The sequence below is a fragment of the Populus alba genome, chromosome 1, assembly GCF_005239225.2.
Source record: "Populus alba chromosome 1, ASM523922v2, whole genome shotgun sequence".
NCBI lineage: Eukaryota > Viridiplantae > Streptophyta > Magnoliopsida > Malpighiales > Salicaceae > Populus > Populus alba.
This window is the reverse complement of record NC_133284.1, coordinates 41,647,289-41,661,397: the sequence shown is the minus strand read 5'-3', so window position 1 is coordinate 41,661,397 and position 14,109 is coordinate 41,647,289. Positions and strand designations below refer to the sequence as shown.

Genomic DNA, 14,109 nt, shown 5'->3' with positions numbered 1-14,109 from the left:
TATAGCTTACTTTCGAAAAACATATAATTGAGATGAGGTGGTGGGAGCCACTACCCCACATCGACTACTAGCATGCTAATTGGCCCTTTTTTCTAGCCTACCTCTCCAATACAAATATTCTTTTTGAATTCAACTGTATGAAGGCTAATGCTTTGCCCTCAAGATCGCACAACGAGCTTCCAATGAAGAACAGATCACATGATATAGCATCAAAACAAGAACTCTTAGGAAATCACCTACCAAACTACATATCCAGTCAATTTGATGAGGAAAATTAGAGATTAAACAGATAGTAGTGATGTATTTATGGAGAGGGGCAGCCATTCCACTTTCAAAACTCTGAACTTCAACACAGTAATACTTCTTAGAAGAAAATATCATGTTCCTTATCTGGGAAACTTCACAATTTAACACAGATATATCACTGCAAAATTTTCTTATTAATGGCAACCACGAGCCCAATGCTCATCCAAATCATTAACATTTAAATTTCGTCTGGTCTACATGCACGGCTGGGGCCAACCTTACTTGAAGAGTTCTGGATTCAGCCAGTCCCTGCAAATACAAAAACAAATTGCTGATATGATTTCTATGAATAAATAAGGTGCAAAGCCTGATGCTAAACTTGTCTGCATGTATATGAAAACAGAAGACACACCATTCGACTCACACTCGACACATGCATATGATGCTTACTTGGTAATGTCATCAAGGTGGTCATCAAAGTCTACCACATCCTCCCACTTCTTGGATGAAATATAATCCAACAGAACAGCATTTGCAGCTGGTTCCTTAGTTGTCAATCGGCAGCCTCCATCTGATCCAGCTAGCTTCCAGTTCTTGGATGCATCCCTTGTGTAAAGCTAGTACAAGAAGGGAACAAATGTACTTAGACGCTAGACTGAAAATTCATTAAATGGGGGGTAAATTGGGCAATTAACAAAGTAAACATAAAAAATTCACGGAATAACACCGTTTGAAAATGTTATGGCGAAACAACACACTTTCACCTTGTTACCTTGTTGCGTTTCAGAAGCGCGGTATTTACTTTTACTAAATGTTGCTATTCCTAAGCGTGGCAAGATAGTTCTCACACTTTCAAATAACAACATTTAGTAAATGTAGCGCTTCTGAAGCGCGACAAGGTAAAAACTGGTCAACCAATTCGTAATGGTCAACAAAACCGATCGACTAATTCCGAAAATAGTAAGGAAAATCTCAAAATTGCCAAAAATAGGAGGCCTCGACGAGATTTTTTATATCTAGAGATCCGATGGTCCTCGTAGCGAAACAATGGTTGCTATAGAGAAAACAACTTCTAGAAACTTCTATAAAAATCTGAGCGCGATCCAACAGTTGAATCAAATGTTAAGGTTTTTTTGAGCTGTTATTTTGGTCTAATACGACCAGACCTCCTCTTAGGCCTAGAACTATCCCACTGATCATAAATACATCTGCTAGGCCATCCACGTAATCTGATTGAGGCAGATCCTTATTTAGTTATGACAAACCCACACCTGACTGTTTAGAATCACTCGTTATCACAAGCTTGACTACATCATTGACATTGAAAAATAAAGGACAACAACTGTATGAATAATAACTTTCTGTTATTTTAGTTGGAGTCTATTTTTGAGTTTACAAGACAAAGATGTATATTTTAACTCAAAAAACATATTTGAAAAAACAAAGTTCATTAAATAATGGTTTTTATGTGGAACGGTCGACCTATTAATACAACAAGATCCAACGGGGCGATCAGTTGAGTCAAATGATTGGACTTTCACCTTGTCACAATTTAAAAGCACGACAAGGTGAAAGTGTGCTATTTCACCAAATCCTTTTCAAACAGTGTCATTCTGCCAATATTTAACATTTATTGTGCTAATTTGACAAAAAAAAAAAAACTTCAATGGGACCATCATACTAGGGTTCATCTATCAATTAGTGAGTGGTATGAGTTAATGGTGGCGCAATGGTAGGGGAGCGAGATTGTTTAATTTTTTAACACAGCAGTGAACTATCACAGAATAATCACAAAAGTAACTGTCGGAATGCTAACAAAGGAGAAACTAAGAAATTAATGAAATCTCAAAAGAAAAGTTCAAACAGATAACTACACCAAAAACATATCATGTTGCTGATGGCATGAAAAAGACCTTAGATCAATAAACACATAGACAAGTAACTTGTTGCATATCTGTAAAAGGTAACTTAACAGATGATCATTGATATTTCAACATATCTATAAATCACTAAATATGGATAAACAATTAATTCTGGCATGTAAGTAGAGTTATAGTTATTATCAATAGAGCCATTAACTTCCTATCAGACCACAGAGCAGCAATGGAGAGATCACATGAGAGTTTAAAAGATAGTTGAAGAGAAGTATTGATGCCCCCAACACAAGGTAATTTCAAGATTCACACAGGTGCTACTATCTGCTCTGATGCTCAGAAAACAGGAATGATGCGCAATTCATGAGCACAAGGGAAATTCTTAAGCTAGTCACAACCAGAGGAGCACAAGCAAGATGATTCCAGAAATAGGAGAAGCAATGGCAATTGCATTTTGGAATCCATACAGTAAGAAATGCAGATTACACAAGCCTCCTGGTGGGAAATGATTTTGTAATAGTTGATGCACAACAAGGAATAACTGTCAATTGAATTCACTCTATTGATAGAGTACATCGAATGTTGCCTGCCTCCCTGGAACTTTTACAGGATTCTAATTGCAAATGGGAAGCCAGTGGAGTGGCTCATGACTTTTTTGAGAATCAGCATGCACACCATTGAGATTCAGACAGCACATTGTTTTTGTACCTCATGTAATGAAAGGTCTACTTTCCTGAAAAGAGTATATCAAAGTCACAAATGCTTAGGCACACAAGTTTATTTTGTTGACAGTTTTGGACCTAATTTTCCCACATAGATCTTTTTTCCAACTGTTATTCACCAGAATTAAATGGAATCGGTTTTTTATTGCTCCTTGTCCTGGCAACAAGTAGTTCCTGTCAAAACCCATAGGAGGTATAACTCCCTCCCTATCAAACACAGGTGTGTGCAGCCACATTGAAAACTCAATATACCTCTATTGGACAGGAACTCTCCACTAAATCAAGTCCCAACTCCATACAGTTTCTGAAAACGAGTCGGAGACATCACAAATCAAAGATCAGATTCTCAGCTGCTTTGGACGAACAAGGATTGATGCATGCAGCTATATGGTGGGTTAGCACTGCATTACAAAATGATGATTAAATTCTCAAATGTAGGTGATACAAGAACTAGGATGTTATGAATCATGACATCCTGCTACTGCAACTGACTAAGCAACATTATTCATGCTCATCTCCTGATATGCCTGCTCTTTTGCACCAAGTATCATGTTTATATTACTCAAACTTCACTATGATTACATATACAGCCATCTAGCCATTTCCCCAGTACTTCTTTCCTAAACCATCACATTCTCCTTTCCCTCTTTATGACTGATCTGTCTAGCTGATAATAAACAATATGTTCCTTCAATTCCTATTCTTGGCATGTATTCTATCAAGCACATCAAAGCCAGTGTAACAACCATTTCCCTTCTTACCAGAACAATCCAGCACAGTCCCTTCTCACAGATGTTGCTTCCTTAATCTAACTAACTATCCCCATAGGATCTTCATTCATGCAATTAACTACACTCAATTCTGCCAACAATTCAAATGCAATCGCCCACTACAGTTCCCAATTTGTTTAACTCTAACCAGACCATTTCTAAGCTCATTAGTGAATTGACACCCCAATTGTTATTGGACCAAATTTTCCTTGGATCCTTTTGTGATTACAAACTAGTAAAATTAGATACAAATGCAAACTGAGAGCTTCATATTCAAGTAATAGCTAATACTAGAAACAATGTCCAAATACTAACATATCAGGGACCTAAGTTGTCCATAAACCATAACACAGAACAAATTCTCACACAGCACAACCCTCTCTTTTATCTTGATGGTTATGTAGTGATGCCAAGTCAAGCGGCTCATGAATGTGTTAGACTAGGCTTTAGCTCTCAGGATAAGAAACTGTTCTTAGAGACTATACCTGGGGTTATCAACACTGATGTAAATCATTTGAATTTGAAATGGAAGCCTATGTTTCTATTTGAGAGAGAGAGAGAGAGAGAGAGATTAAATTCAGGCAAGGTTATGCATACATTGAAATTGGAGAGCAAAAAGCATCAGACATCAAGTATAGTAGACTGGTAGGCTTACAGAAAACTTCACGTTGATTTGCATTTCTTTCATTGTCACAATGTGCAACAGCATTTTTAGACACCCCTGAGTGCTCTTCAATTAGTCTTACAGCAACCATCAAAATCAAATATTTTTTGAGACTCATAAAGACTAATAAATTATTATTCCCCTAGAGTTCATGCCACTAGATGTCCTGTCAACTCGAAGATGTTCGAACCTACATTGCCAGATGAGTAACATTCTACAACCAATTCCATGCTAGATTTGTTTCCTCCCCCTCTTTCCCTCCCAAACAGCCCAAATCAGTAGATAAAACACCATGAAAAACAACATAAATTGGATTAATTCATTTGTTGCAGAATAAATCATAGGCATGCCATTGACCCTTGGCAAAATGGCCGTAAACTATAGTCCTATCTGTGGATATATCAAAAGCAGTGGTTCTAAAGCCACTCAAAAGGATTTAGTAGAATAATGTAATATTTGGTGCATAATTTATCTTCTCAGTCACTGCATAGCAAACCAAAGGCTCTTTTATGATGGAACCACCACTTGCTAAATGTTCCCAGCAAACATTAGACGTTTTCCAAATAACACAACCGGGATAAGACAAAGCTGCTAACCTGCATAACAGGGAGCCGATCTTTCCCCTTTGGCAAAGCTTCAAGCTTTTTGTTATCTAACTGCATAGAAAAGGTTCAAAATGAAAGCCAGCAAGAAACAACAGACAAGAGCATCATCATCTACAACAGAAAGAATACATACCAAAAGAATGGCAGCTTGGGGAAAGTAGCGATAGATGTGATCGCCAATATTCTTTGCAACGCTACCAAGCTCCACATCATCAGACCTCTCATTTGCGTGAAAGTAACCCACTATACCCAAACCTCGAGCGCTATAATACTCCTCTATCTATTCACAAACAATTCAAGAAAACCAGTTTTTTTTAGAAAAAAAAATCAACAATCTCATCTCATAAGTATAAATCAATCCCAGAACTTTTCAAATTATAACTAATAAGTACATGTTAATTACATTGAATTAACAAAGGATCTTACTTTTATTAACCAAAAGTGAAAAAGAAAATATTGATTACTAGTTGTTTACCATGATGAGAGAGATCTCGAGAGGAGGCAGAAGACCTAGGTGGTTGTGGAACAGAGGGACAGAGTCGATGATCTGGACAACATCGTCACAGGAACTGCCAACGAAAACCCCGTTGACGGCGGAGGTTTTGTGCTTGAGAGAGTGGAGTACTAGTTTTATGTAGGCGTTTTGTGAAATCTCGTATCTCAATTCACCACCACTACCACCCATCGTGTTTTTTTCTTCTCAATTCGAGAAAATTGCCTCGTATCTTGGCTGGGTTTGTCTGTCTATCGCTCAGTCTCAATTCTCCAACTATTTAGCATCCCGTAATCAGTCTTGGCTTAATTCTTCGTATTAGGTGTTTTTTCACAACATGTTACAACTATATATTTTTATTTTTATTTTTTATTCTTTTAGTTTTAAAATATATATTTTTATATGGTTTTAATTAACTAATATCAAAAATAAAATTTTATAAATAAAAAATAAATTTAAAAAGCAACACCAACAATTTTTAAATAAACACGAAGTCTCTTCTTAAACCATACAATTTGGATTGAGATCAAAACTCAATGTCTCAAACTTATTCCCAATCCAAATCGCAACATTAGTCCCAACCTAAACCATACCCCCACATCAAACTTAGCCCGAACTTCAAATGTCTCAAATCAACTTTTATATGTGTCTTGATGTAGATCACGAATCTCGAGCACCCTTGACCAGAACCTATTGCATCTCAAACTCTAATAATGGCTTAGCCATAACTAGAAGCACCTTAGATTTTATCTTAGACTAACTCAAATCCTAATTGTTATAAACTTAGTCCTTACCCAGCTTCTGAGCGCTTTAGACTAGGTCTCAAACAAACCTTGATTCTTCAAGTTAACTCTTTTAACTCCCTATACCAAACCTTGATTTCTATGACAAACTTGTAGGCATTCTAGTTTGGGGTCCCAACTTGAATCTGGTTTGGATTTTAACCCGAACTTTATGCGCCCTAAACAAGGTCTTGGCCTAAATCTCGATTGCTCTGAACCTAATTTAAACCAACTTTTGGTCACCCTGAACCAAGTGTCAGTCTAGACCCTAGACATCCTAGACATGGTTTAGAACCAAATATTAAGCCTTCTAACCCAATTCCTGACCCAAACCCCAAACCTAGTCATTAAATGCTTGAGCGCATCGAACATGCTCTTGAATTGAATCCAAGACACCCTGTACCAAGTCTCAACCATAACTCAAGATATAATCCACTAAAAAGTTTGAAACCACTTTTTTATAATTTTCATATTTTCTTTCCAAATATTTGAAAAATAAAAACAAAAATCAATACCAAATATCTTCATTTTTAATACTAGATTCTCTTGAAAGTCTAAAATAACACCTAAAAGAGGGTAATTAGGTTTTAATTGAATATTTGATACTTTAAAAAATTTAATCATTTTAAATCTTCAAATTTTTGGTAACAAATATCAAATATGAAATGCACAAATAAAATGAGATAAAGATCAAGAGAGACATACCAAGTTTATTGTGGTTTGGACAATCACCTACTCTACTCATTGAATCATCATTCAAATACTTACTATTAACTTATGATTTTCTTAACATGTGAGACCTTACCAATACACTGATTTTTTTTTTTATAGGAACAAGATTAGAAAACCTTTCACTCATAATCTTTTTTCAAGATCAAGATCTTAACTTTTTAATAGCTCACAATCAAATATTTTTCTAAATGGTTTAAGTGCTACTTACACTTTCACAATAGATTCTCTCCTTTAAGGATTTTTCATACCTTACAATATAATAGCTTTATGGAATGTAATCTATCTCAAGAATGTGGAATGGATGATTGATGCAAATAAAGTTTAATTTTTTGAGAGGATTATGAAAATAATAAAAGCTTGTAGATTAAAGAGTTTATAAGCTTAAAGTGTTGTAAGGTAATTTACACAAGGTGAACAAGTGGTATTTTTAGGTGAAAATCATCGCATAGCCATTACTCTCCCTAAGAAAGATGGAGTAAAATATTTTGAATTTTCAATGTATTCTTCCATCTATTAAAAAAGATTATAACACATTTTTTAGAGAAAACAAGTTTTCACTGGAGCTTTTAAGTGTTAAACAAATTAACTCTTAAGAGTAAAATAAGTTAAGTATAACTCTTTCAAAGTACAATCTTACCACTTAGTTAAAAATAAAAAAAGATACTTTTAGTGTGATCAAAGTGTAAGAGATCATTTATTAAGTTTATGTAATCTATTTAAAAATAATTTGAGTGATAACATCAAAATATATAATAAAAGATTTTTTTCATGAGGTATATTTTCATAATGGTAAGATATTCAACATTACCCGTCTTCTTAAGTTACCTTTTACAGATATGCAACAAGTTACTTGTCTATGTGTTTACTGATCTAAGGTCTTTTTCATGCCATCAGCAACATGATATGTTTTTGGTGTAGTTATCTGTTTGAACTTTTCTTTTGAGATTTCATTAATTTCTTAGTTTCTCCTTTGTTAGCATTCCGACAGTTACTTTTGTGATTATTCTGTGATAGTTCACTGTTGTGTTAAAAAATTAAACAATCTCGCTCCCCTACCATTGCGCCACCATTAACTCATACCACTCACTAATTGATAGATGAACCCTAGTATGATGGTCCCATTTAAGGTTGTTTTTTTTTTTTTTTGGTCAAATTAGCACAATAAATGTTAAATATTGGCAGAATGACACTGTTTGAAAAGGATTTGGTGAAATAGCACACTTTCACCTTGTCGTGCTTTTAAATTGTGACAAGGTGAAAGTCCAATCATTTGACTCAACTGATCGCCCCGTTGGATCTTGTTGTATTAATAGGTCGACCGTTCCACATAAAAACCATTATTTAATGAACTTTGTTTTTTTCAAATATGTTTTTTGAGTTAAAATATACATCTTTGTCTTGTAAACTCAAAAATAGACTCCAACTAAAATAACATAAAGTTATTATTCATACAGTTGTTGTCCTTTATTTTTCAATGTCAATTATGTAGTCAAGCTTGTGATAACGAGTGATTCTAAACAGTCAGGTATGGGTTTGTCATAACTAAATGAGGATCTGCCTCAATCAGATTACGTGGATGGCCTAGCAGATGTATTTATGATCAGTGGGATAGTTCTAGGCCTAAGAGGAGGTCTGGTCGCATTAGACCAAAATAACAGCTCAAAAAAACCTTAACATTTGATTCAACTGTTGGATCGTGCTCAGATTTTTATAGAAGTTTCTAGAAGTTGTTTTCTCTATAGCAACCATTTTTTCGCTACGAGGACCATCGGATCTCTAGATATAAAAAATCTCGTCGAGGCCTTCTATTTTTGGCAATTTTGAGATTTTCCTTACTATTTTCGGAATTAGTCGATCGGTTTTGTTGACCATTACGAATTGGTTGACCAGTTTTTACCTTGTCGCGCTTCAGAAGCGCTACATTTACTAAATGTTGTTATTTGAAAGTGTGAGAACTATCTTGCCACGCTTAGGAATAGCAACATTTAGTAAAAGTAAATGCTGTGCTTCTGAAACGCAACAAGGTGAAAGTGTGTTGTTTCGCCATAACATTTTTAAACGGTGTTATTCCGTGAATTTTTTATGTTTACTTTGTTAATTGCCCAATTTACCCCCCATTTAATGAATTTTCAGTCTAGCGTCTAAGTACATTTGTTCCCTTCTTGTACTAGCTTTACACAAGGGATGCATCCAAGAACTGGAAGCTAGCTGGATCAGATGGAGGCTGCCGATTGACAACTAAGGAACCAGCTGCAAATGCTGTTCTGTTGGATTATATTTCATCCAAGAAGTGGGAGGATGTGGTAGACTTTGATGACCACCTTGATGACATTACCAAGTAAGCATCATATGCATGTGTCGAGTGTGAGTCGAATGGCGTGTCTTCTGTTTTCATATACATGCAGACAAGTTTAGCATCAGGCTTTGCACCTTATTTATTCATAGAAATCATATCAGCAATTTGTTTTTGTATTTGCAGGGACTGGCTGAATCCAGAACTCTTCAAGTAAGGTTGGCCCCAGCCGTGCATGTAGACCAGACGAAATTTAAATGTTAATGATTTGGATGAGCATTGGGCTCGTGGTTGCCATTAATAAGAAAATTTTGCAGTGATATATCTGTGTTAAATTGTGAAGTTTCCCAGATAAGGAACATGATATTTTCTTCTGAGAAGTATTACTGTGTTGAAGTTCAGAGTTTTGAAAGTTGAATGGCTGCCCCTCGCCATAAATACATCACTACTATCTGTTTAATCTCTAATTTTCCTCATCAGATTGACTGGATATGTAGTTTGGTAGGTGATTTCCTAAGAGTTCTTGTTTTGATGCTATATCATGTGATCTGTTCTTCATTGGAAGCTCGTTGTGCGATCTTGAGGGCAAAGCATTAGCCTTCATACAGTTGAATTCAAAAAGAATATTTGTATTGGAGAGGTAGGCTAGAAAAAGGGCCAATTAGCATGCTAGTAGTCGATGTGGGGTAGTGGCTCCCACCACCTCATCTCAATTATATGTTTTTCGAAAGTAAGCTATAGCACTCCAATCACTTGAGAAAGGCAAGCCTCAGTAAATACCATTTGACGTGGCTATTGCCAAAGCCTTGCCGTGGACAGCTTTGACGAAATCATTTCAACACTTAGTCATGGAGAATGAATAGGAGATGGTAATGCCTGATGTGGAACACAATCAATCAAATTAAGAGTTCGAATGCTTAATTTTTATGAAGGAAATTTTTTATTATTAAAATGAATATTAGATTAGTTTTTGTTTATCTTAATTAATTTATGGATCCTAAAATTAATAATGATATATATATATATATATATAAAGCACCCTCACAGGCCAAAGGAAGGATTCAAGAAGAATAACATATGTTAACTGAAAGTGGAAGAGGAAATGATGTCCTCTTCCTCTCTATCTTCTTCCCTTCACTGTTTCCCACCACCTTCCCTCACTTTCCAAAACCTCAAAAATAATGATCGCCTGATCCACAATTTCAACACTCCACTTGAGCTAAAACAACTCCATGCTCGCCTTATAAAAACAAACACTCCTCTCTCTATCCTCCCTTTAACCAAAGTTGCTTTTGTTTGTGCTCTCTCCCCTTCCTTCTCTTATGCCCACCAAATCTTTTCTCATATCCTTGAAATACCTCAAACTTCCATTTGGAATTCTTGTTTAATACGTTTTGCTGAGGGCGATTGCCCTTCTAATGCCCTTTTGTTGTTTTATCAAATGCGTTTGTTTGATGTCTTGCCTGATACTTTCACTTGTTCTTTTGTCCTAAAAGCGTGTCTGAAACTATCTGATGTTGTGAATGGTAAAATCATTCATGGGCTTTTTCAGAAGCTTGGGTTTGGCTCAAATTTGTTCTTGCAAAATATGATCTTGAATTTGTATGGTCTGTGTGGGGAGATGGGTGATGCTATGTTGTTGTTTGAGAAAATGCCGCAACGAGATGCTGTTACTTGGAATATAGTGATAGCCCAGTTGGTCAAGAGGGGAGAGATTGATGGTGCTTATGGCTTTTTCTTGCGGATGCCTAACAAGAATGTTAGGTCATGGACTTCGATGATTTCGGGTTTTGTTCAGTGTGGCAAACCTAAGGAGGCTATTGATTTGTTTATGAAGTTGGAAGATGAAGCGGTGAGGCCGAATGAGGTGACTGTTGTTTCTGTTCTTGCAGCTTGTGCTGATCTAGGTGATCTAGATCTTGGGAGGAGTGTTCATGAATACTCGACAAAAAGTGGGTTTGAGAGAAATGTTCATGTTTGTAATACCTTGATTGATATGTATGTCAAATGTGGATGCCTGGAGAATGCCAGAAGAGTGTTTTATGAAATGGAAGAACGGACTGTGGTGTCATGGTCAGCAATGATTGCTGGGCTTGCAATGCATGGGCAAGCAGAGGAAGCTCTGTGTCTTTTCTCTGAGATGATCAAACTAGGTGTGAAGCCTAATGGGGTTACTTTTATTGGGCTCTTGCATGCATGTAGCCACATGGGATTGATTGATGAGGGTCGTAGGTTTTTTGCTAGCATGACTGCGGATTATGGTGTGATTCCACAGATTGAGCATTATGGTTGCGTGGTTGACCTTTTTAGTAGGGCAGGGCTCCTTGAAGAGGCTCGCGAGTTTATCTTGAGCATGCCTATTAAGCCAAATGGAGTGGTGTGGGGGGCTCTCCTTGGTGGGTGCAAAGTTCACAAAAACATTGATTTGGCCGAGGAAGCAATAAAACACCTTTCTGAATTGGATCCTCTTAATGATGGGTACTATGTGGTTATATCAAACATTTATGCAGAAGCAGAACGATGGGAAGACGCAGCAAGGGTGAGGAAGTTGATGAAAGATCGAGGGGTGAAGAAGACAAGTGGGTGGAGTTCAATCACTGTTAATGGAGTGGTTCATGAGTTTGTTGCTGGAGATCAGACACACCCTCAGGCTGAGGATATATGCAAGATATGGGACAAACTACTGGTCAAAATGAAGCGTAGAGGATATGCACCTAAGACATCTGTTGTTCTGTTGGACGTGGAGGAGAAGGAGAAGGAGAAGTTTTTGTATCGTCACAGTGAGAAATTAGCTGTGGTTTTTGGGTTAATGACCACGCCAGAGGGAACACCCATCAGGATTATGAAAAATCTCCGTGTTTGTGAGGATTGCCATGCTGCCCTCAAAATCATATCAGGGATGACAAGTCGAGAGATAATTGTACGTGACAGAAACCGTTTCCATTGTTTTAGAGATGGCCAGTGTTCTTGTAGGGATTTCTGGTAATTTATCGACAGCAACAAAGTGTTCTCAAATTGCAGTGTCACAGTTGGCTGCAAATTTAATCATCTTTTCCACACTTTTTGGTTAGAAATTTAGGCAATTGTGTCTTGAAGTCTTGAAGAGAGAAGCAAGTTGAACCAAGTAGTACTCGGTTTTATGCCAATTTTTGCCTGGGTTGTCATATGTTTTGGGTAAATATTGTCCTTCCGTTGTCCTTTGATGAAACCTTCTTTTCTTTTCTTTTTTTAAAAAAAAAACATACAATTTTGAGCTCACATTTTTTATATATGCTAAAAAAAATCAATTTAATTTTTTTAAAAAATTGAGATTAAGCAGCTTTTTAAGTTTTTTTGTTTTAAATAACAAATTTTTTTTAAAAAATATAAGATATTTTGGAATGCTCCCAAATTTTATTTGGGTCCAAATTAAAATATTTGCAATTTGAAAAATAGATTAATTTTTTAAATTGTAAATTTTTTAAAATCACACTAAAATTACTTATATAAATTCATATGAAATCATTGGGACTCAAGAACAATTTGAGATAATTTGGCATGTTTTCTATTTTAATTTGTTAAATTGTTTTGTTTTAAAAAATATATTTTTCAACTTCAAAAAAATTCAAATTATTTATGAAAATGGATTGAATTTTCATTAATATTTATAAAACATTTCATTGACAAATACTAAAATATTAATTCTGTTAAAGAAATGCTTTTATTATTTTTAATGGTCGAACCAAATAAAAATTATCTAAAATATCATAATTCAAGAATAAAATAAATTAAATTAATTAATAAAAGTATAAACTCAAGAAGACACCACAAATTATATAACATATCATTTGATCAAACTACTTTAAAAATATGCCATTAAAAATTCAATTTGCTATAAGAGTTTTTGAGATTACAAAAATTTGTTGGTCTCCTAGAAAATCATATAAATTTACTTGTTTAATCTTAGTAAAATTTGATGACTTTTAGATCACACATTTATGATTTTATATATTTTGATAATGATAATAATAAAATAAAAATTGAACTAATAATATATCTGGTTGAGAATAAATATTAAAAAACAAGTTTTATATACATATCATATCAATAAGTATGAAGGATTTCATTAAAAAATAAATCAAGAAGTCCAAGAAGGAAGCAAAGTGAAGGCTTAGAGATATCAATTTTTTGATTATGTGAAGTTTTGTGATTAGTACTTAAAAATACATTTTTATTAAGGTTTTATGTCATCATATTGCACTAAAGTATCATTAAATTCCCTAACTTAAGCATGTTTATATTAACAAGTCTAATAATATAAGATAACTTTAATTTATGGTAAATGTTCATTTTAAATGTAGTTATATCTCATAATTCAAAGGATTGATTCATGTGATTAACTATTGAAAGTAAGAAGACAAAGAAAAGAATAAGCTTAGAGAAGAGATGTTGGTTCAATTCAAATTGAAACATTATTCAGTTGTTGAATCATAACTAGAGTTGTAGACCTTGGATTTAGATCTAGTTTATCTTGATGAAAAGCTAAGATATATGCCTAAAACTTTTATGAAAAGTCCAAGATTCAAAGCTGCCGTTTTCAAGTTCAAATCTTAGCAACAAAAAAGAAGCCGGAATCTGTCCTGCAGCCCAGACAATGTTCAATGTTCATCCCATATCTCGAGTTCTAGAAGTTCAAATGAGCTTTGAGTTTTTTTGTTGGAAAGCTAATATAATTGCCCACAACTTTCATGAGACTATGTACTCAAATTTTAATGTTAGCAATGATGTTTTGGTTAGCCAACAATATCAATAACCAGCAAATAAGTCAATGGTTGTCCACCAACTAAATAGTTAGTCATGTAATCAATGTTTTAAATTTTAGCCTGTAAAATGAGGTATTTACCATGCATTTAGGCATCTTGATTTTGAGATCAAATTATTTTCTTGCT

At 35.0% G+C, this 14,109-nt stretch overlaps 2 protein-coding genes across 2 annotated transcripts; one reads left to right on the top strand and one right to left on the bottom strand.

Moving 5' to 3' along the window:
* Positions 1–274: 274 nt before the first annotated feature.
* On the bottom strand, positions 275–5,705 carry LOC118056865 (ER membrane protein complex subunit 8/9 homolog). Its single transcript, XM_035069257.2, has 5 exons — positions 5,357–5,705; positions 5,015–5,161; positions 4,873–4,932; positions 697–863; positions 275–555 (listed from the first exon to the last, which is right to left on the bottom strand). The coding sequence occupies exons 1-5, from the start codon at positions 5,564–5,566 to the stop codon at positions 525–527; spliced, it is 615 nt and encodes a 204-aa protein (XP_034925148.1). The 5' UTR covers positions 5,567–5,705; the 3' UTR covers positions 275–524.
* Positions 5,706–10,217: 4,512 nt separating this feature from the next.
* LOC118056867 (pentatricopeptide repeat-containing protein At5g66520) lies at positions 10,218–12,402 on the top strand. The gene has a single exon (XM_035069258.2). The coding sequence runs from the start codon at positions 10,284–10,286 to the stop codon at positions 12,165–12,167; it is 1,884 nt and encodes a 627-aa protein (XP_034925149.1). The 5' UTR covers positions 10,218–10,283; the 3' UTR covers positions 12,168–12,402.
* Positions 12,403–14,109: the final 1,707 nt, after the last annotated feature.

What these genes read in the sequence shown, in the direction of transcription:
- LOC118056865 (XM_035069257.2), bottom strand. Translation starts at nt 5,566, where the DNA reads ATGGGTGGTAGTGGTGGTGAATTGAGATACGAGATTTCACAAAACGCC. An exon ending in ATCGGCTCCCTGTTATGCAG is followed by an intron (nt 864 to 4,872) that starts GTTAGCAGCTTT and finishes TTCTTGTACTAG; the next exon opens with CTTTACACAAGGGATGCATC. An exon ending in CACCTTGATGACATTACCAA is followed by an intron (nt 556 to 696) that starts GTAAGCATCATA and finishes TTGTATTTGCAG; the next exon opens with GGACTGGCTGAATCCAGAAC.
- LOC118056867 (XM_035069258.2), top strand. Translation starts at nt 10,284, where the DNA reads ATGATGTCCTCTTCCTCTCTATCTTCTTCCCTTCACTGTTTCCCACCA.